The sequence below is a fragment of the Acipenser ruthenus genome, chromosome 12, assembly GCF_902713425.1.
Source record: "Acipenser ruthenus chromosome 12, fAciRut3.2 maternal haplotype, whole genome shotgun sequence".
Classification (NCBI taxonomy): domain Eukaryota; kingdom Metazoa; phylum Chordata; class Actinopteri; order Acipenseriformes; family Acipenseridae; genus Acipenser; species Acipenser ruthenus.
Window position 1 is genome coordinate 540,222 of NC_081200.1, and position 20,523 is coordinate 560,744.

The 20,523-nt window shown below is 44.9% G+C and overlaps 2 protein-coding genes across 5 annotated transcripts in view; one reads left to right on the top strand and one right to left on the bottom strand.

Annotated features, from left to right (window-relative positions):
- Nucleotides 1-7,124: 7,124 nt before the first annotated feature.
- LOC117417182 (heat shock protein beta-7-like) lies at nucleotides 7,125-10,148 on the top strand. The gene is made up of 3 exons (XM_034029163.3): nucleotides 7,125-7,355; nucleotides 8,674-8,819; nucleotides 9,295-10,148. Exons 1-3 carry the CDS (start codon nucleotides 7,181-7,183, stop codon nucleotides 9,469-9,471), a joined length of 498 nt encoding a protein of 165 aa, XP_033885054.3. The 5' UTR covers nucleotides 7,125-7,180; the 3' UTR covers nucleotides 9,472-10,148.
- Nucleotides 10,149-16,741: 6,593 nt separating this feature from the next.
- LOC117417169 (chloride channel protein 2-like) overlaps nucleotides 16,742-20,523 on the bottom strand; it is a 123,111-nt gene continuing 119,329 nt past the window's right edge. For all 4 annotated transcript variants that reach the window (XM_059034242.1, XM_059034241.1, XM_059034244.1 and 1 more), the window contains one exon: nucleotides 16,742-20,334. In XM_059034242.1, coding sequence (XP_058890225.1) covers nucleotides 20,137-20,334 — 198 coding nt within the window. In that variant the 3' untranslated portion in view covers nucleotides 16,742-20,136. The remainder of the gene's footprint in view (nucleotides 20,335-20,523) is intronic.

Genomic DNA, 20,523 nt, shown 5'->3' on the forward strand with positions numbered 1-20,523 from the left:
CACGTAACATGCTGTGCCTTCATCTCTATGCCTTTTCCTGCGTCAATCCATCCAAACACCACATTCAACAGAGAATCAAGAGCAGTGGCCATCTCCCCCGTTCCCAGTGACACCAGCAATCCCACACTGTGCTTCTCCCTGTAGAATAAGCAGTATCTGTGACTCTAAAGTAGTCAGATCCTGCGAGTAGGATGCCAGTTGGATGCTGTTTGACTTGCATTGCATGGAGTAACCCAAAGTACAGAGCAAACCGCATCATCTGGAAGTAGCAAAGAGAAAACAAAGAGACTTGACAATCCTCCTAGCTTGCAGGTTTCTGTTTGTTTATTTGTGTTGATCACATTCTGAAGCTGCCCACTGCATGAGAGGGGATGGATCTGATCCCTGCCTTGGGACAGCCTGCCTGCACTGGTAACCACTCCCTGTACTGCTTACAGCATTGCTGACCAGAGCGCTATGCTTCACATTGCAATGACAGAAAAAGATCAACAATTCCCTATGGAAGTTTACCACAGCACATTTGTACGGGTTAACACATAACATACCCAGAAATACCCAGAACCATTTCAACAATATACAGTAGAAACAGAATCCCAGAAAGGTAAACCATCTGTTTCTCTTTAATCACCCAGACTGGACTTGCATCCCTACTGCAGGTCCTGTGATCTGCAAACCCCAGGCAGAACAATGAGCTTTCTCAGTATTGCATCCAAATCTCTGCGAGACCTCATATAAATACTTCATTGTTTGGGTTAGTCAGGCAGGTATGTGTAGATGTTATTGGACCTTGGAGTTCAGAGTACAGTAGATTTAGAGATCGCACTTTGGGTGGTGAAAGGCACACCCTTTTGTTATATTTCTTGTTGTACTTGCATACACATCTGAGATCCAGTTGTTAGCACAGCATTTCTAGTACTCTGCATCAAGTGCAAGCGAGGCACTGAAAAAAGAAATGTGGGGCTTACCATGAACAGAAAGGAAAAGCTGTGTTGAATGTACTGTAGGCGGTTTGTTACTGTGACACACAGCGGAACGTTCTGTTGCACATTCCGGATAATCAACATTCCAAGGCTCTGCATTTCATTGCAAGAGTTACTAGAATCCTCCTGCAGGGTCAGTGCATTGCTTGAGACCAAGTTAGGGCTAAAGAAAAACAAAAAAAGAAGGAAAATACATATATTTGTCTTTACCAACAGAAAGAATTCAATTTACTTGTCGTTATATTTGTATTCATGTTGTTAGATTTCTTGGGTATTCTCAACTTTGCTTTGAAACTGTATCAGTTAAAAAAAAAAATCAAATCGAACTGAAACAAATGGTTTCTTTGTGTTTCGACAGGAACCTTTATTCAGCTCATTGTTGCTCTTGGGCTCTTCCACACAGAGTGCAGTCCCAGGGCTCCCTTTCCTTTCAGGGCATTGTTTCTCACATAGTGCTTGATTGTGGAAAGGATGAAAGCGCTAATGGAAAATGTATCCCTCGTTCGACTGACATTTCACCATTTACATTGCAAACAGAAACAAAAACCCTGATTTGGAGAAAGACATATTCATGAACCCTTGAAACTGTGCCCGTCACCCACCCCGGAAAGAAAACAAACCAAAAAACTACCCAATTCAATGTAATGTTATAGTTACCATGTTTACATGGTTAATTGATATTAAAGGCTTAATTATGTGCAGCATTTTAACAAACAGCTGGTGCTTTGCATAATAAAACTACCTGTTTCCCTTAGGCACAGGAATCTCTACAGTATCTAATTGATTGGTTTCCACCCTTTGAGAGCCCCAGCTTCCCCACAAAGACTGCTGAGACCCAGAATGGAACTCTGTGTTCTTGAATCATGGTCTTCAGAAAGCTGCTGATTTGAATCTCACGTTGGTGTTTACTTGGACTGCTACCATTGCAGAGTAAAGTATTCACGTTTATATCTGCTGAAGCATGTTAAAACGTGTTGTATGTGGTTTTCGTTTCTTTCTGGGACCCTTTGGTTTGCACAATGTCAGAAACGCTCTTCAATGCAGGGTTATGTGTGGAGGGGGTCTGCCAGGACCAAAGTAGCTGCTTGAAATAGGAAGTTCTGTTGCATTGAAGACTTGCCTCCTCCTCCTTGAAGAAGCAGACTATGTGAGAAACAGGTCCTGTTAGTTCAGGGTCTTCACCTGACTGCACAGCCCCTTGCATTGAGAATCTCTCAATGTTGGAAACTCTCCCTGCTGAAAACACTCTGGTTTTTAAAGAGAGGATAACATAAAACTGACATTGCATTATCAAATGGAGTGTCCTAGGAAACAATCAATCGCCATCTTTGGCGATTTATCTTTGGAAGCAGTTCTTTTTTGAAAATGTATTTATTTATTTTTAATTTTTTTACAATTGAACAATATCTTGTTTTTTTTTTCTCTTTGTCTGTAATGTGTTGGTTTGGGACCCCGGGTTTATTGGAAGGTGCCACTGTGAACACTATTAGCTATCTTCTTGCACTTCTTTGTAATATGCTCAATGTTTTGTGTAGTAAATGGCTCTCCTCATCTTTGATTTCCTTTTCTCTTTATTTACTTTGTTTTAGCAGCTGCCATGATTTAGAGGTATGAATAAAAGTCATTAATGTTATTTGAAACCCCTTGTGGAGTGATTTTGCCTCATTGACTGGCTCCTACTGACCTGTTATTACAGTAGGGGACACACCGTGGGTCAGTGAGTAGGGAGAGGGATGGACGTAGAGAGGTTTGCTCTCAACACTGATGTCTTCACTGGGTTATCATGATACTGACCTGCTTTCCTACAGGGAGTCATCATAGAATCATTACTGAGAACAGCTGTAAGAATTTGGAAGAGTAGCATTTAAATATGAAAAGCATTCAGTTGAAGTGGTCTGATAAGACGATGTAGTTGCATGGGTTGGACTTACTTCCCTTCAATCGTGGTACTTGGAATGCATTGTTTAAAAATAGCACTTGGAGGCAGGGAACAAAAAAAACAATTAAAAAAAGAACAAGCTGCAGTTACAAATGAGCAGTCACAGGAATAACTAACTGCGACTCGCACGCCAAACAGGATGTGGATTTCTTAGGAGAGGCAGCCCTGTTTGTCTCTTAAGAGAAATATCAGCAAGTCTCAATGCATTCATCTTCTTCTTGATGGACAGTTCAGAGCCATTAGCATAACTGCTGTACCTGGGGCTGGGCTTTTAATGACATTAATACAATCTTCTTATTCTCATGTGTAGTACATTGCCATGGAAACAGAGTGAGGCGAGGTCTGGTGGAGAGGTTACACACATCAGTGTCAGCAGTGGGAGCTGGTGGAGAGGTTACACACATCAGTGTCAGCAGTGGGAGCTGGTGGAGAGGTTACACACATCAGTGTAAGCAGTGGGAGCTGGTGGAGAGGTTACACACATCAGTGTCAGCAGTGGGAGCTGGTGGAGAGGTTACACACATCAGTGTCAGCAGTGGGAGCTGGTGGAGAGGTTACACACATCAGTGTCAGCAGTGGGAGCTGGTGGAGAGGTTACACACATCAGTGTCAGCAGTGGGAGCTGGTGGAGAGGTTACACACATCAGTGGGAGCTGGTGGAGAGGTTACACACATCAGTGTCAGCAGTGGGAGCTGGTGGAGAGGTTACACACATCAGTGGGAGCTGGTGGAGAGGTTACACACATCAGTGTCAGCAGTGGGAGCTGGTGGAGAGGTTACACACATCAGTGGGAGCTGGTGGAGAGGTTACACACATCAGTGTCAGCAGTGGGAGCTGGTGGAGAGGTTACACACATCAGTGTCAGCAGTGGGAGCTGGTGGAGAGGTTACACACATCAGTGTCAGCAGTGGGAGCTGGTGGAGAGGTTACACACATCAGTGTCAGCAGTGGGAGCTGGTGGAGAGGTTACACACATCAGTGTCAGCAGTGGGAGCTGGTGGAGAGGTTACACACATCAGTGTCAGCAGTGGGAGCTGATGGAGAGGTTACACACATCAGTGTCAGCAGTGGGAGCTGGTGGAGAGGTTACACACATCAGTGTCAGTGGGAGCTGGTGGAGAGGTTACACACATCAGTGTCAGTGGGAGCTGGTGGAGAGGTTACACATATCAGTGTAAGCAATGGGAGCTGGGAGCTAGACATTTCAATCTTTTATTTAAGATCATGTAATCAAAGAAACTAGATCACGAGATTGCAAAAGTCTACCGAAAGTCATAATATTAGTACAGTATTTGTCAATTTTTCGTTAAGTATATGGAAAACTACAAAGCGGTGTGTAATTCAATATGTTAACGCTGCATTATGCAGCAGGTTTCATTTGACTTTTAATAGAATGATGCAAAGCCTTTGGCCAGAGCTGCAGAGCCTCCATCTGCAAGGTAATGTTATTATTATTATTATTATTATTATTATTATTATTTATTTCTTAGCAGACGCCCTTATCCAGGGCGACTTACAATTGCTACAAGATATCACATTATTTCACATTATACAGATATCACATTATTTTACATACAATTACCCTTTTATACAGTTGGGTTTTTACTGGAGCAGTCTAGGTAAAGTACCTTGCTCAAGGGTACAACAGCAGTGTCCCCCACTGGGGATTGAACCCACAACCCTCCGGTCAAGAGTCCAGAGCCCTGAGCCCTAACCACTACTCCACACTGCTGCCCCTAATGTTGCTACACTATAAGATGACTGTTTGAAAGGGGGCTCAGGCACTTTGCAGATTATCTATCTTTCTTTAAAGACTTGGGAATACTTTGACCAGCAGTGATATTTCAGCCCCCTGGGGCTGTTGATTCTTTTCTACATCTCACACAGTGCTAAATATATCTGCAATCAAGTGGGCTATAAAGAAAGAGACAATGCGATCCTGGATAATGGTTCTTCCGTCGCTGGGATGGTGATAGACAAATCAATGAATCTCATCACAGCCCTGCCTGTTAGCAGACAGGAGCTGTTAGGACCTGGCGAGACACCTCCCCCTGTTGAGAAGTGCAAATTCACTTGCTATTGATTGCTTTCCTTCTCTAAAAAACAAACTTTAACAGCACAGTTTATACAGCAAGATTAAAAACACCACTGTCCTATTCAGTATCGCGCTTGAGATCCCTACTGGATTTAGTAACTTTAGTCCCATTGCCACTTACCATTTCCCAGATGAATTTTGTCATTGTTGGACACATCGCTTGTTCAAGTGACAGGCCGGTACACTCAGCACCCCCGATTTTTATTCCTGGAGTTGCACCATTCTGTTAAAGCAACAACTGACTGGTGTGTATTCCTTCCACTAACAATGGTGTGAATTGCACCCTGCGTTTGAACCCGCGTCCACAGAGACACTCGTACTGTATGTTCTTTCAAACGCATTACAGTTGAGTTGTCACCAGAGAAGTAAAAAATAAAACCAACAGCATTGCGAGGGATTGAAAAGTTCAAAAAGTCTTTTTTGAAATGATTGTTAATATGGTTATAACTCAATGAAAGTGACCTTGCCTGCGGCACAGTCCCAGATAAGGCAGCGAACAGCACGGCCCTGGCAGGGAGCAGATGTGTTCAAATAGAGAGCAGCAAGCATCGACCTGGATCTCTTCAAGCACACCCAGGGCAGGATATCACAGATCACATGGGCCCCACATGGTACAGTGCCTCGAGGCAAGTCTGACCACACTTACCGTGAAGGGTCCTATATCACAGAACACATGGTCCCCACATGGTACACTACAGTGCCTTGAGACAAGTCTGACCACACTTAGCGTTAAGGGTCCTATATCACAGAACACATGGTCCCCACATGGTACACTACAGTGCCTTGAGACAAGTCTGACCACACTTAGCGTGAAGGGTCCTATATCACAGAACACATGGTCCCCACATGGTACACTACAGTGCCTTGAGACAAGTCTGACCACACTTACCGTGAAGGGTCCTATATCACAGAACACATGGTCCCCACATGGTACACTACAGTGCCTTGAGACAAGTCTGACCACACTTAGCGTTAAGGGTCCTATATCACAGAACACATGGTCCCCACATGGTACACTACAGTGCCTTGAGACAAGTCTGACCACACTTAGCGTTAAGGGTCCTATATCACAGAACACATGGTCCCCACATGGTACACTACAGTGCCTTGAGACAAGTCTGACCACACTTACCGTGAAGGGTCCTATATCACAGAACACATGGTCCCCACATGGTACACTACAGTGCCTTGAGACAAGTCTGACCACACTTACCGTGAAGGGTCCTATATCACAGAACACATGGTCCCCACATGGTACACTACAGTGCCTTGAGACAAGTCTGACCACACTTAGCGTGAAGGTCCCTATATTGCAGTCAGGGTGGGCACATTAAACAACCTTGCCCTAGTTATCAGATGAAGAGCATTGCAGACAGAAGCCTTGAGTTCCTCCACAGGGGCAGGGGCTTGTGTGTCTAATGAACCCCCCTGCACTGCTGTCTCATGAGTGGAGTGAGGTCAGGACTGCTTGGGGACGATGCATATGGGCTTCTCTACAATCAAGACGGGAGACACGACACACACAGCAACGCTCCTGAATCTGTGCTGGGAGGTTTGAAACAGCCTCTTGTTAGCCAGTCATTTGGATGGTTTTTGACTGCACTGTGTTGTGATCTCAGCGACAGGTTTGCAATGTCACCTTTTTGAACAGCATCAGCATCAGTCAGTCATGTGCAGTTTAATAACGGGGTAACTGTGATTTGAGGAACTCAAGATCATACAAATTATCAAGCAAAGGCCAGTGTTACCCATCACGGGAATTATTTCAACTGGGCCAACTGGTCTCTAAGACTAAGCGCTATCTTACACAAAGTGTCTCCTGTGACAAGCACAGCAATATGTGCGGCTCAGCAAGCACCTCACTCTATCTCCCGTTTACCATGAGCACTGCATGCACTACAGAGCCGTATCAGAGAAGCCAGCGCTATCACTCATTCCATAGGGCCCAGGTCTTTTTTAAGCCCCCATGACTAAATGGCTTTGCAATCTCTGTAAAGGAGGGGGTGGGGGGATTATTACTGCTGGTTCAAGAGCACTTCTTATTATGGAAACATGAAGACCAGCGCGTCATCACCTGCACCCCAGCAGCAGCCGTGCCGTTGGGAGGCCGCAGTGTGTGTGTGTGTGTGTGTGTGTGTGTGTGTGTCTCCTCCAGAAGCAGCAGCATGTCTTCCTCCTCCTCCTCCTCCTCCTCCTATCGCTCACAGCACTGCAGCAGCTCGTTCCGGCCGGGGGGAAGCTCTCCAGGGGAACCGTCCTCTGCTTACCGGGACTTCAGGGACGAGGCCGGCAGCATCCCCCTCCGACACAGCCAGTGCAGGGAGCCCTTCAGATATGCAGGTCTGTACAAATCCATACAGGGCAGTGCAATGTTATAGCACATATACTGGAAGTAGCACTTCAATGAGGAAGTTGAACCTTTAGCTGCCAGAGAAAGGAGGTTGATTCCAAAATGTATCTGTGATTATGATGATCACCCGTACCTGTAAAAACACTGGTATATTTAGTAATATATTATGATGATCACCCGTACCTGTAAAAACACTGGTATATTTAGTAATACTAAAATAAACTTTACAAGTCCATGACAAAACGTTTCTCAATGTGTTCTTCAATGAAGCTCTTTGCCTGATATAGTTAACAGTAGAAGAATAGTTTCATTAAAGTGTTATGTTTTAAAAGACAGGGAAGGTGAACCTAAATTCAGACTCAAGATGAGAAATGTGCATTATCAACTTAGCTAGTGCCAGTACTGTATGTTTCATTGTGTTGCTAAAACTTTAGATTTATTTATTTGTTTTACTCCCCTCTCCCCTCTCCCCGCTCCCCTCTCCCCTCTCCCCGCTCCCCGCTCCCCGCTCCCCTCACCCCGCTCCCCTCTTCCCGCTCCCCGCTCCCCTCTCCCCTCTCCCCTCACCCCTCACCTCGCTCCCCTCTTCCCGCTCCCCTCTCCCCTCTCCCGTCACCCCGCTCCCCTCTTCCCGCTCCCCGCTCCCCTCTCCCCTCTCCCCTCACCCCGCTCCCCTCTCCCCTCTCCCCGCTCCCCTCTCCCCTCTCCCCTCACCCCTCACCTCGCTCCCCTCTTCCCGCTCCCCTCTCCCCGCTCCCCTCTCCCCTCACCCCGCTCCCCTCTTCCCGCTCCCCGCTCCCCTCCCCTCTCCCCTCTCCCCTCACCCCGCTCCCGGCTCCCCTCTCCCCTCTCCCCTCTCCCCTCTCCCCTCTCCCCGCTCCCCTCTCCCCTCTCCCCTCACCCCTCACCTCGCTCCCCTCTTCCCGCTCCCCTCTCCCCTCTCCCCTCACCCCGCTCCCCTCTTCCCGCTCCCCGCTCCCCTCTCCCCTCTCCCCTCACCCCGCTCCCCTCTTCCCGCTCCCCGCTCCCCTCTCCCCTCTCCCCTCACCCCGCTCCCCTCTTCCCGCTCCCCGCTCCCCTCCCCTCTCCCCTCTCCCCTCACCCCGCTCCCGGCTCCCCTCTCCCCTCTCCCCTCTCCCCTCTCCCCTCTCCCCTCTCCCCGCTCCCCTCTCCCCTCTCCCCTCACCCCTCACCTCGCTCCCCTCTTCCCGCTCCCCTCTCCCCGCTCCCCTCTCCCCTCTCCCCTCTCCCCTCTCCCCTCACCCCGCTCCCCGCTCCCCTCTCCCTGCTCCCCTCTCCTCCCTGCAGCTCCCGTGTCTGCTCGCCCTGCCAGTCTGGGGACGCTCCGATCAGTGGGAGACATGTACCAAATGTCTGCTGATGTCAGTCAGTTTGAGCCCCAGGATGTGGTGGTAATGACCTATAACTACCACATCGTGATCCACGCTGAGCAGGTACCATCAAAAAGCACTGCAGGGGGAGAGGGAGGGAGCAGCAGGGGGGGGGGGGCTACAGCAAAGCCGTAACACAAACAGAGCGAGGGAGGCGAAAATGTGTTTCTACAGCTGATAGCGTTTACTTTACTATTTCACTATATTGTGCCTATAAGTTCAGTGGGAGACCATGTATTTTTCCTTTATTATTATTATTATTATTATTATTATTATTATTATTATTATTATTATTATTATCTAAACAAAAAGAGAAAAAGAAACACAAAATGAATCTTAACTAGTATAAGAACAGGTGCTGCTGTAATATCTGCAGGCTGCTACCCTGCTACACTGTAGCGTTGTGTGAGTGAAGCTCTTTTGAGTTAATGGCTTCTAGACTCATTGTTCAGAAGTCTGGCGTGATCAATGACTTCTTTAACACCAGCAGCCCGTTCCTCTGGTGGAACAGGTTTAACTGCAGCTCCTCCTTCCCCAGGTGGCAGAGGACGGGACAGTCAGCAACACGTTCACCCACAAGGTGCAGCTGCCAGAGGACATGGACCCGCTGTCAGTGAGCTGCGCCCTGAGCGAGGCAGACATGCTGGTGATCAGTGTGAAGAGGAACCACACGGCAGATCCGCCGCCAGCCTACCACTCCGAGATGCAGTGCTGAGATCCACCAGCAGGGCCCCGGCCACAGAATAGATCTCACGTCACTGTACTCAGCTGCTTGAGCTATTCATGGGATAGATTTATATTTGTGTTTGCTGTATATCCACTTTTACAAAAACCCAAGATGGAATAATTAGGTTTATTAGGGTGTGTAAGGTGCTCTTTTATTAAAAACGTACCAAAAAAATAAATAAAATAAGATGTGAACTACCCTGCGTCAATATTCACACCCGTATTAAATATACAGAGGACTTTCTACTGAGTCTGTTCTGCATCTGTATTGAAATATTCATTGTGAGTAATTAGCAGTATTATTATACACAAGGCACCCTACTGAGGTTGTTAGCCTCAGGCCTCAGAAAGCGTCATGCGTCCCTGTCCACCAGACTCCTCCAGGTACGTGGCAGGCAACACTGACTGCCTCGTTTTTGCAGTAGTGTATTTCATTTATCGATCTATTAGTCTAATCTGTATAGCAAGCACAAATGTCATGCAGAGATGCACTGTGTGTAAATATTTAGAGATATCTTCAAAGCACTTCCTCTATAAATAATTCCAGCACTCCCTCAGCAAGCGTTTTGCTGCTTCCAGACACTCCATTTCAGATGAACAATGAACGTCTGCTTACAATTGTTGCCTTCTGTACCTCAATTCAATTATTGCAATGTTTTTTTTTCTTCAGATAACTCACGTTGAAGTTAAAAAATACTACGATGTGTATTCCCCTTCACTGTGTGCACAATTATACCATGTGAAGTTTCCTATCTATGTATCTATTTTATGATACATAAATGTTTTTTTTTTAAGTTATGGCAGGGCAACTTCTCAAACTCCATAAAGTTCAAACACCAATTGTTTTAAAAATGTCTAAAAATGGGATTAAAAATGTGTGACCGAAGGGGATATGCAGGGGTTCATACGTGAACATTTCTCAGAATGCAACCTGGGGTAAGGTGTGTTGTCTGTTGTTAAAAAACATACCTCCATTTTACACTTTCTCTTCCGCTCCGGATCGCTGTCTAGTTAAACTGACTCAAGAAAGCTCTACAAGCGGCCAGTGTTGGAGCCCTGTCTGAATGTGTATATCTGGTCAAAAGAGAAACCGATCCTGAGAATACTCGGTTGCTTGGGGGCAATTTCTCTGCAGCAAGATACCTGTAATTGCTTTCAAGATATCTGATGAAAAGCTTGTTTAAGATAATTAGAATTCTAATCCTCTTCTGACCAGTGAATCTTCCCATGACAATTCAGCTTGCCGTGTTATCTGTGTAGATGTGTAACAATCAGACTGCTCGGCGTCACTGCTAAAGCTGCCACATTGTCAGCACCTTTCTACTTGATCCAGCCTGTTCTCCAGACTGCACTCAGCGTTTGGGTTATTCCTGATCCAGCCTGTTCTCCAGACTGCACTCAGCGTTTGGGTTATTCCTGATCCAGCCTGTTCACCAGACTGCACTCAGCATTTGGGTTGTTCACGATTGGCCCCCTTTTGATTACTCTGCAGCCATTATTTTCCACTATCAGTCGCATCTGACCACTGCAAGGCCGATCTATCTTATGGGATGTTTGAAAATGCGTGGAGCAGTGCTACTGACTGCCTGTTGCAATTTGTTAACAGATAATACTTTACTATACCCACTAAAACCCAATAAATCACTGCTTCTATTTATTTTACAGACAACTAGCTAACTAACAAACAACTAACTGTTCCAGACCCTATAGCGCACAGTCTAACTGGAGGCACTTCACATTGTTCAGCTGCTTTAAATAACTCTAACCCTAATCCTAACCCTAACCCCTAACCCTAACCCTAAACCCTAAACCCTAACCCTAAACCTATAGCACACAGTCTATCTGGAGGCACTTCACGTTGTTCAGCTGCTTTAAATAATTCTAACCCTAATCCTAACCCTAACCCTAAACCCTAAACCCTAACCCTAAACCCTAAACCTATAGCACACAGTCTATCTGGAGGCACTTCACATTGTTCAGCTGCTTTAAATAACTCTAACCCTAATCCTAACCCTAACCCTAAACCCTAAACCCTAACCCTAAACCCTAAACCTATAGCACACAGTCTATCTGGAGGCACTTCACGTTGTTCAGCTGTTTTAAATACACTGTCTCTACTTTGTTCCTTAACAGAGCCTCATAAATCAGATGGATATACACTGTATCTCATGTGCTTTTATCAGACCTTGCTCTACGCCTCAGTGAGATTCCTCTGAACAAGTCCGGGACCCAGGCAGAGCCAGCGGTTCAGTCCGGGACCCAGGCAGAGCCAGCGGTTCAGTCCGGGACCCAGGCAGAGCCAGCGGTTCAGTCCGGGACGCAGGCAGGGAGGCTGTGATGTCCTCTGTTCAAATCTTCCAAACGCATCCAGATTACAGACATATGCACGCATGCATGCACACAAGCATGCACACACACAATCGCAATGGGTTGGTGGTGCGACAGATTTCCTCGTAGGATGCGTTGTTGAGAATCATGCCACGCTCTCCCTGTCAGTTACGAGCTCAGAGGCAAGTGGAAACACTAATTAACCATAAAAACATGTCCATCCTTCTGGGGTTAATTTGCTAACAAGCTGAGAAAATGAATTCTACAGGCTGCAGTGTGTAGCGACACCTTCCACAGATACCATCTATTATAAAGATAATGAATGCAAACTCATTAGTCATTGCCGATTGTTATCTAAATTATTATTTAACTGTTTTGTTCTGAATTATTGCCTAATTCTGATTGGACTATTTCTGATTTATTTAGCCTAATTCCGATTATCAAACTTTTTAAAGAAAACTACAAGCAGCGTCAAAAATGCTCTTCAAACCTGCATACGTTTGTATTTCAATCGATTAATCAGACCACTTGAATGGTCAGTTATTTACAGTCTACCCAACACTATTCAGTACAATAAAGGCTTGCTATTAAAACACACATTGAGAAGGGCAGCACATGGGATGGCTTTGCTTGGATCGAGGCGTGATGCAAAACAGCACACCGGTGTGTCTGTGTTGTTAGCTGACAGTGAGTCACAGCACATGCATCACACCTGCAGAAAGGACATGTTTCTTTGGGTAGGATAGGAGCTGCTCTCCCTCGGAGTTGCACAGCACACCGGTGTGTCTGTGTTGTTAGCTGACAGTTTAAGTCGCTTGGGAGGAATGCATCTTAATTTCCTGGGAATCAAACCTCTCCTCACTGCACATCCAGCTGCTTTCTGACAGCCGCAGTGTAATTAGATGATTAAATGCTTTGCTTCATTTTATATATTTATGCTATTATTTATTAATGTGTCAGAACATCTTATTATTTTTCTTTTGATAAACTCATTACGCGCTGCGGCTTGCTCCTACGGGCCCGATCCTTGCTGTAGAACCGCACTGGAGAGAATATTTTATTATGTGAGGTTCTGCAACAACAAGATTAGCATGGAAAGCGACCCCCTTAGAGGAAGGACAGCGGTTATGATCAAGGACAGGCGGAGGACCATGAAAAGGCTTAAGAGGGCTTAATGTAGTAGTCTAAGGTTTGAAAAACTAACAGTTACACAGCATGTTTCTGTATCTGTACCTGCGATTATTGCTTGGTTGTACCTCAAACATGCTATGTTAATTGTAGTACTGAATGGGTTGGCTTTAATGTGAGACTTGGAAAAGGTGAACCTATTTGGGAGGTGGGCAATCTGAATGAACACGGTAGAAGTCAAGGGGAAGAACAGGCGATTAATGTGAGTAGAGTTTGTGCAGTGATGGGGGTCTGAAGCAACTTTGAACCCACTGTGGCTGCAGCTTTCATGCAGAGTTCCTGGTCTTTTCAACACAGCCAGCAGAAACTGAGCGATATGGAAATGGGACAGAATTCAATCTCTTCCAGCCTATCCCAGTGCAGCGGCTGAGCTCGAAGTATCGACGTCTGTGAGTCACACTGATGCAAAGAGTAACAGACACCCATGCGGTGCTGCTTCCAGACAGGCAGCGCTGTTCGGTTGGTGTAAAATGTCAATGCTTTCGTATCTCACCTGGGAACACAAGCAGCTCGCACGCTCTTTCTACTGCCAAGCATCTGTTATTCTGTTCATGTTGACTGAACCATAGCAACAGGCAGAGAGAGTGAGAGCTGCAGTGCACCGTGGGGCATGTAATAATAATAATAATAATAAAAGCCTCTATCATTTGAATGGTTTGCTTAAGATTGGAAGATGCAATGAGCACAGTATTGATGGTGATGCACTGTGGTCTGTATACAAATATCAGGTGCTCTGTTCCCAGGGAGGATGCGGTTCGTCACCTGCGGTTTTCACAGGGGCATCCGAGGAGCTTAAGCGTGCTGTGTTCATGGTGGGCTGTACAGCACACTGGCCCAAACATACAAATACTTGACATCCCTGTAGACTGTCTAACCCTTTCTGCCCTGGAATGGTCTCGTCCGGTTATCCAGTGGATTCGCTTAGCTTAACTGCTTCTGCATTTAATGTCTCTCAGGCTGCTCTTTCCTGGTTTCAGGTTTTAAATAAGCAAGTCAACAGGTAGTTGAATGGATGTGACTGGAAGCAGCATTGTTAAATCAGACCTGCAGCTGTTCTCCTGCTCTCCTGGGTGAGATGAGAGACCTTCTTCACCAGGCAGCCCTGCTGCAGCGGTGCAGCATCATGCACAGCACCTCCTGCAGTGAACTGTTGTTGCGTGCCTGGATGTGGTTCTGATGCTGTGTTAGACCCTGCAGCTGAGTAAAGAGAGTTCAATACTCCCCCGTCTCCAGCACCAAACCTGCCGACGTCACAATGCTTCAGGGCGATACAGCATCGCACACTGTGTTAAAATCCTGACAATTTTAATTTCACAAAGCAAGTGGCCAACATTCTTGCGTCAGGCATTCTAACAGTGCTTCACCCACGCACACCAGGATAGTGCTCAGAGAACAGAGCTCATCCATAACCCAAGAAGCACAGCAATCTCACATGCCCTGCTGGGGTGCTGGAGACAGGGCAGGTCCAGAACCAGAAGAAGGTGTGCTACTTTCCCTGGAATAAAATGTGTCCAAAATGTGGTCTTATCTACATGTGGTACATTGGAAAATGCTCCCTAGGTCCCCCAACCAGGAATGACAACTCTCTGCAAATGGGATTCGTACCACGCTTGCATGACTCTTCCGAGAGGCAGGAGACCCCTGCACATCAGTTCAGAACTGTGCACAGCGTGCAGTGCTGGCAGTGTTGAAGCCATTGTGAAATGGTATGTGTGTTTTGTGTTTAGAAATAATAGGTAAGAGATGTTGTGTTGCATCTCCTCCCAGGGACGGCTTTGTGATGAGCTTTTCAACACATGCCTCTTAAACACACATTACAAGATAAAGCCTGTGAATTGCACACACAGCAGCCTCCCAACACGCTGGCTAGGAGCCACTTGCGTCTCTATAGAGACATAGAGTGATCCCTCTGCCACCGGAGCAGCAGGCTCTCAATAGACATCCTTCAGCAAGCGCTCACAATCTCACACTGACTACTCTGTGCGGAAACTAAAGGTGCATTTGAAGACCTTTTGATTTCAGTGAATTACAAAGCAAAAGAGAGGTTTATCATTTACATTCACTTCTACCAGTAGAGGGAAAAGGTTGCTGCTTATCCCTTGACAGCATATCCCTACAAATTGCAGAAGAGTATAAGGGTAAAAGCATGAAACCGGCTCTGTTCTCCAGCATTGAAAGAGTTACATTTCTGCACATGACATGTGCTTGTCACAGAGTTTACAAAGCTGGCACCGTAAAAAAATGTTTTTAATTAAATCCTCATCAATCTATTTGAAAAAAAAAATAAATACTGCTATGAATAATAATTACAGTGACGTGAAGATTAGGAACTGTATAATGAAATCCCATGCTTGTCATAGCCCATCTTGTATGGTTGGTAACCAGGACCTTGATACTGAGGAAAAGTTTGGGGCATTGCGTCAATTCCAGTGGGGAACAGTGCAGTACACCGAGTATCCTTGAGTGAAATAAATGCAAAGTTACATTCCTATTTACTTCCAGAAACCATGCATATAATTGAATTTAATAGTGAGGAAATCAACATTGACATGTGCACAAAAGCTCTATGCAGGAGTTTGCAAAGGGCAATAGCAGGATGACGCGCTGTCATAATGCAATAAAAATACGGCACGGGCTGAATTAAATTAGTGACTATCCCAAATCAGCTGTCCTAGGTTCCATCACCGTTACAAATCAGTGCACTGTTAGAGGGTTTGTGGGGGTCCGGTACCATCTATTAAAACACTGGGGGTCCGGTATAGTATAGGATCAATGTGGGCCTGCATAGGATTCCATACACATGGAAATACAAAGAATGTGGTAAAAGATATACGTTATGGTAGTTCCATTAACGGTAAAGATACATCTATAGTAAAGACTTCATTTTTATCTGTCACTTGTGGGCAGAATTTCCATCTTCAGCACTGACGGCCCAGCAGTAAGACTGTTGTGTTGCTAGTACACAGTCCAGCCAACACATGGTGCATGGTGTGCATTGGGTATGGACAGTCTCACCTGTCTTATCAGCGTTCCACATGAATTAAAACAAACAGTCTCTGGCAAAGTTTGGATTTCTAACCCGGGGGGTCTGCAGTGCAGCTCATTATGAGGCAGCTTGAGCCTGAAACGGGGCTGTGCTGCATCACTGTAGCCTGTGGATTATTTCTTCAAAAAGCTCTTTAAAACACCTTGACCCAGTGACAAAAAACACACAACTAAACACCTTCACCAGTGACAGAACACACAACTGAAAATGCACAGTAAAGCATTATCAGGGAACCTACATTATAATACCAATAGAAATAGAAATATATACAGAAAAGAAAAAAAAAAAAAGTCTATGTGAACTCACAATTGCTTCTTCCAGTTTTCAAGCGAAGTCCACCAAGACAGGTCTCCCTCTCAAAAACTCGGACAAGACCTCTGTGATTTTATATTTTAAAAAGATTCTTAAGTTTATTTCATTAAAAACAAACTGCAAAAATGCAGCTGCAAACAACGCGTTTCAACAGTATGTCTTCGTCACATAGCGAAAAGTCATATTTGATGATCACAGTATACTGCATTATTTGCACTTACATAGAGAAATATATAGTGCAATGTATTGGTCAATATATAGCTAAGTGCAGCAATGTATTTTGTGATATTTGGTAGAATGGTACATATGGGAAGTACTGCGCATGCCTCCTTTGGTTTATGTGCTTGTGCAATACTGTAATAAACAATAATGGACAAAGACTAACTTTCAATGTGTTAAAATGTTTATTATTTCTCTCCGATATACAAAACATTTCTTCTTTGTTCTGAAAAATATCACTGTAAATTTGTTAATCTGCATTTCCCAAGATGTTTTCATATATATACAGATATTGGCATTTGTTAAGCATCAAAAACATGACAGCAAGATCGGACTAATACATTCAGTGATTAAGGTGCAAGGCAGCACAGCCATGAAGCACGAACAGAGTGTTACCTCCAGACAATCGTTTCAATTTTTTTTTTTTTTTTTTTTTTTTACAAAAATAAGGTTATTTTGCATTCGTGTCAAGTAGTAGAGTAAATCTTGTTACAAAATGAAATGAGGAGGAGTTATTGCACACATCTATTATTTCAAAGGATTTCAAAGAACAATCCTCAGCACTATCTGAGTTGTAATCATTAAAAACCTGCCCCTGCAGTTTCTACCCCTGTGATTAGTTCCAGTTAAACAGCAAGAAAACAAGAAGGAGGACAAAAAGGAAATGACATTCTGTACCAGAGGATGTGTGCAACGATCCAAACTGCTTGCACTTGCATATCTGAGCCTGGTGATCGCTGTTCACAACGTAGCATTCACATGAACTACATTGCTTTCCAGTTTCCAGGCAGGGTTTTGTTTTTTAAAGGGAGACAGAAGTTTTGGATCCTTGCAGACAAATCTCTGAATTAATTTTATTCATTTTTCTTTTCTTAAAACAATACATATATATTTTGTCCTGATGTTAAGCATCGCAGTATAAATTTAATTCACATTAAATTACAGTGATAATGTTTAATATATTAAAAATTGTAAACCTTCCTTTAGTGTTCTTTTGCTGCACTTTACAGTACAGCGTTGTCAAAAACAACAGGTTCAAGAAATGGCAGTTAATGGCGAACGATTATAAATAATGAATAATTAATAAAAACAAATCAAGCACACAAACAAACTAACAACAATGATAATCATAATAAAAATGTACTGCTCTCCTCTGAAAATATGTTGGATTTGAACAGCGAAACAGTCTACAGAAAACAGCCCGAACAGCATGCATTCTCAGTAACTAGACTAGACGGCCTGCTGCCATGCATGGGTGGAGGTGTGAGGGGGTAAGCTGAGACTCTGGTGCCAGGCCACCATCTTTAATAACGTGGTGCCTGAGCCCCGACTGAAACAACTTTGATTTCCTCACGCCAGTTTAATAAGGGGCATTCCCGGACGCTTCCAGCACAGGGGTGCTGGTTCTGTAACATGGAAGCTGGCGTGGTGGTCGCTTACAGCACCGAAGTAGTCAGGACTAATCCGAGTGTTTCTGGAATGAAACAGAGGAAGTCTGGAGTGTAGCACAGCTAAATGAAAAAGTGTGAGCCCGCCACTTAGGAACACAGGCCTTGTGCACTGGCACGCCCTATATGCCAGTCACACAGCAGGGCTAGTCTGCTCAAAGAACATAAAGTGACATTACAAAAGTGAATTTCACATAGCAGTCATTACTTTAGTACACATGCATTCACGCACCCACGGCAATCTAATAGGAACCTTGAGCTTAGGATTCAGTTCAGTGTTTGTGGTAGGGTATGGTTTGTGTGTAGATGCCCATTCATGTGTCAGATTGATTGCTCTGTAAACGTCTTTTTTCAATAGCAGCAGCGTCAGTGTGTGAAGAGGCCTGTAGACCGTAAAGCAGAATATATTCAGAAACTCTTCTCCTTGTTCTGCACTGTTATGGCTGCTTCACACAGACCCTCTGACTAATGGAAGACTATATATGAGAATGTATGACAGGTATGCTCATTCAATTCCCTGCATGTCCTGTGTTTGCAAGTAAAGACTAGCATGCATACAAATGTAAACAAAAAATGGATTGCACATAAAAAGCAAAGGGCTGTGAAAAGGTCTCGAGTATTTAAAGTATCTATCGGAGGAGCCTCGAACTCCTGAACAGAGCTTGTCTGTTTCTGCCCTGCTCTGCTAGTGTGTGTTTAGTTACTGGATAATGTACATTTCAAGCAGCCTATATTAAATAGCAGACACATCAGTATCCCTGTTTCCTGTCACATACAGGGTTGTGCAGTTCAGCAAGCTGCTCTATCAGATGAGTTCACAGCGTATAGCACCAAGGCACCATGGAAAGCACATACCAGCAGTCACTGTAGGTGTGAATAAGAAGAACAGTGAACAATGATGAGCATCACCGGGGGAAGCAAATACCACAGCTGCCTATAGTGGGTGCCACTAGTGCATCCAATTGCCATGCCTGCAAGATGCCTTTCTCGCAGGAATTCAAATGCCTTGGTGGCGCCCCCTATAGGCACCTGTGCTATTTGCTTCCCCTGGTGATGCTCAGCAATGCTCACTGTCCTGCGGTCTGTGAATGCTGTCAGTACTGCAGCTTGCTAACCCAGCCTGCTTGCAACCCCCCTGGAGGAGAGGCATGGTAAGTGCATAGCCAGGATTCCTGAATATTTATCAAACGAACAGACATTTACCATTATCAGGACCGCATTTCTCTTCATTTGATTATGCCTGCGATATGCAATAATCAGGTATGTGATACAGACACACACACACTACTGGCCACAAGTTTAGAGATTGCTTCCAGTAATTTACATCCATAAACCGAACCAATAGTTCTGAGTTTTAAATAATAATGCAGGAATACAAATTATAATAAATTTATGATTAAAGATTAATTGATTTATCACATCACTTATATGTTTTTGTTAAACAGATCAATTGAATCTGTCCAAGCTAAATAAAATATAATAAATTAAGTCATCTCTTTCATTAAACACTTTTACATTCATTTCACAATTGTGTATAATTTAGGACTTACAGATACGCGATTAATCGATCATTCACATGCTCTGATTAAATCGATTAAAAGATTCTAATGTCTGTTTCCCATTTCTTGACCCATAGTGTGTGGGTGTACTGTACAGACATACAGGTACATACAGAATGGCAATAAGACTCCCGTTGCATAGAACTTGTCCCTATTTAAGATTATAATATGCTCTGTACCCGAAGCTACCCATTTGAATAAAGCGCAGGGATTATTTCCTTACACTCAATTACACATACGCCTGCTGAAATCTCTTACCAAGCTCTACGTAGTGGGAGTCCGTGCAGCTCGTTCAACCCGGACTACAACCTTCACATATACGCCTCATTGACAGGGGTAGCCCAGACAAACAAGCTTGCAAGACGTTCAACATGTACAATAAAAAGTCCCATTTTCTTCTGCTATCTGCACACACACTCATCGTCCCTCAAGGGCTCCTAATTCTACGTGCTGGGGGACCCCCGCAGTGCAGTAAAGTGGATTCAGTGGGATAGGTTCTGGGGTCCCGGCCGGCAGAGTCTTTGCCTGGGCCACGGCGCTCGCACGCTCTCCTGTCACTGGGATTTGTCGTCGGTCTCCGAAGGACTGGACTCGCGTGGCAGAGATATCCTCTTGTGCCGGTCCCACAGCTTGTGGATCTCCGTGGTCTCCGTCTCGCTGCTGCTGGTGGTGCCGCTGTCCCGGAAACTGGCCAGCGGGGGGCGCACTTTCACACCTTTCACCGTCACCGAGCCTTCAATCGCCTTCCTCAGCTGGACAGGAAAAAAAAGCAATGCAATTTCAACACACTGACCTCCAGTGTCGGAGGTGTAAATTACACACAGTTATAGAATTGCTAAAACCTTGTTATTCTGTAAAGGGATGCATTATGTAATGCCACTACAGTGCTGCTAGATCTAAAACTGTGGACGGTGCAAATGGGTCGAGTACAGGGTAGGCTG

Bases quoted from the DNA above. Each gene is read 5' to 3' on its own strand.
- LOC117417182 (XM_034029163.3), top strand. From the start codon at position 7,181: ATGTCTTCCTCCTCCTCCTCCTCCTCCTCCTATCGCTCACAGCACTGC. The intron at 7,356-8,673 runs GTCTGTACAAAT...TCCTCCCTGCAG, and splicing joins GGAGCCCTTCAGATATGCAG to CTCCCGTGTCTGCTCGCCCT. The intron at 8,820-9,294 runs GTACCATCAAAA...CTCCTTCCCCAG, and splicing joins TCGTGATCCACGCTGAGCAG to GTGGCAGAGGACGGGACAGT.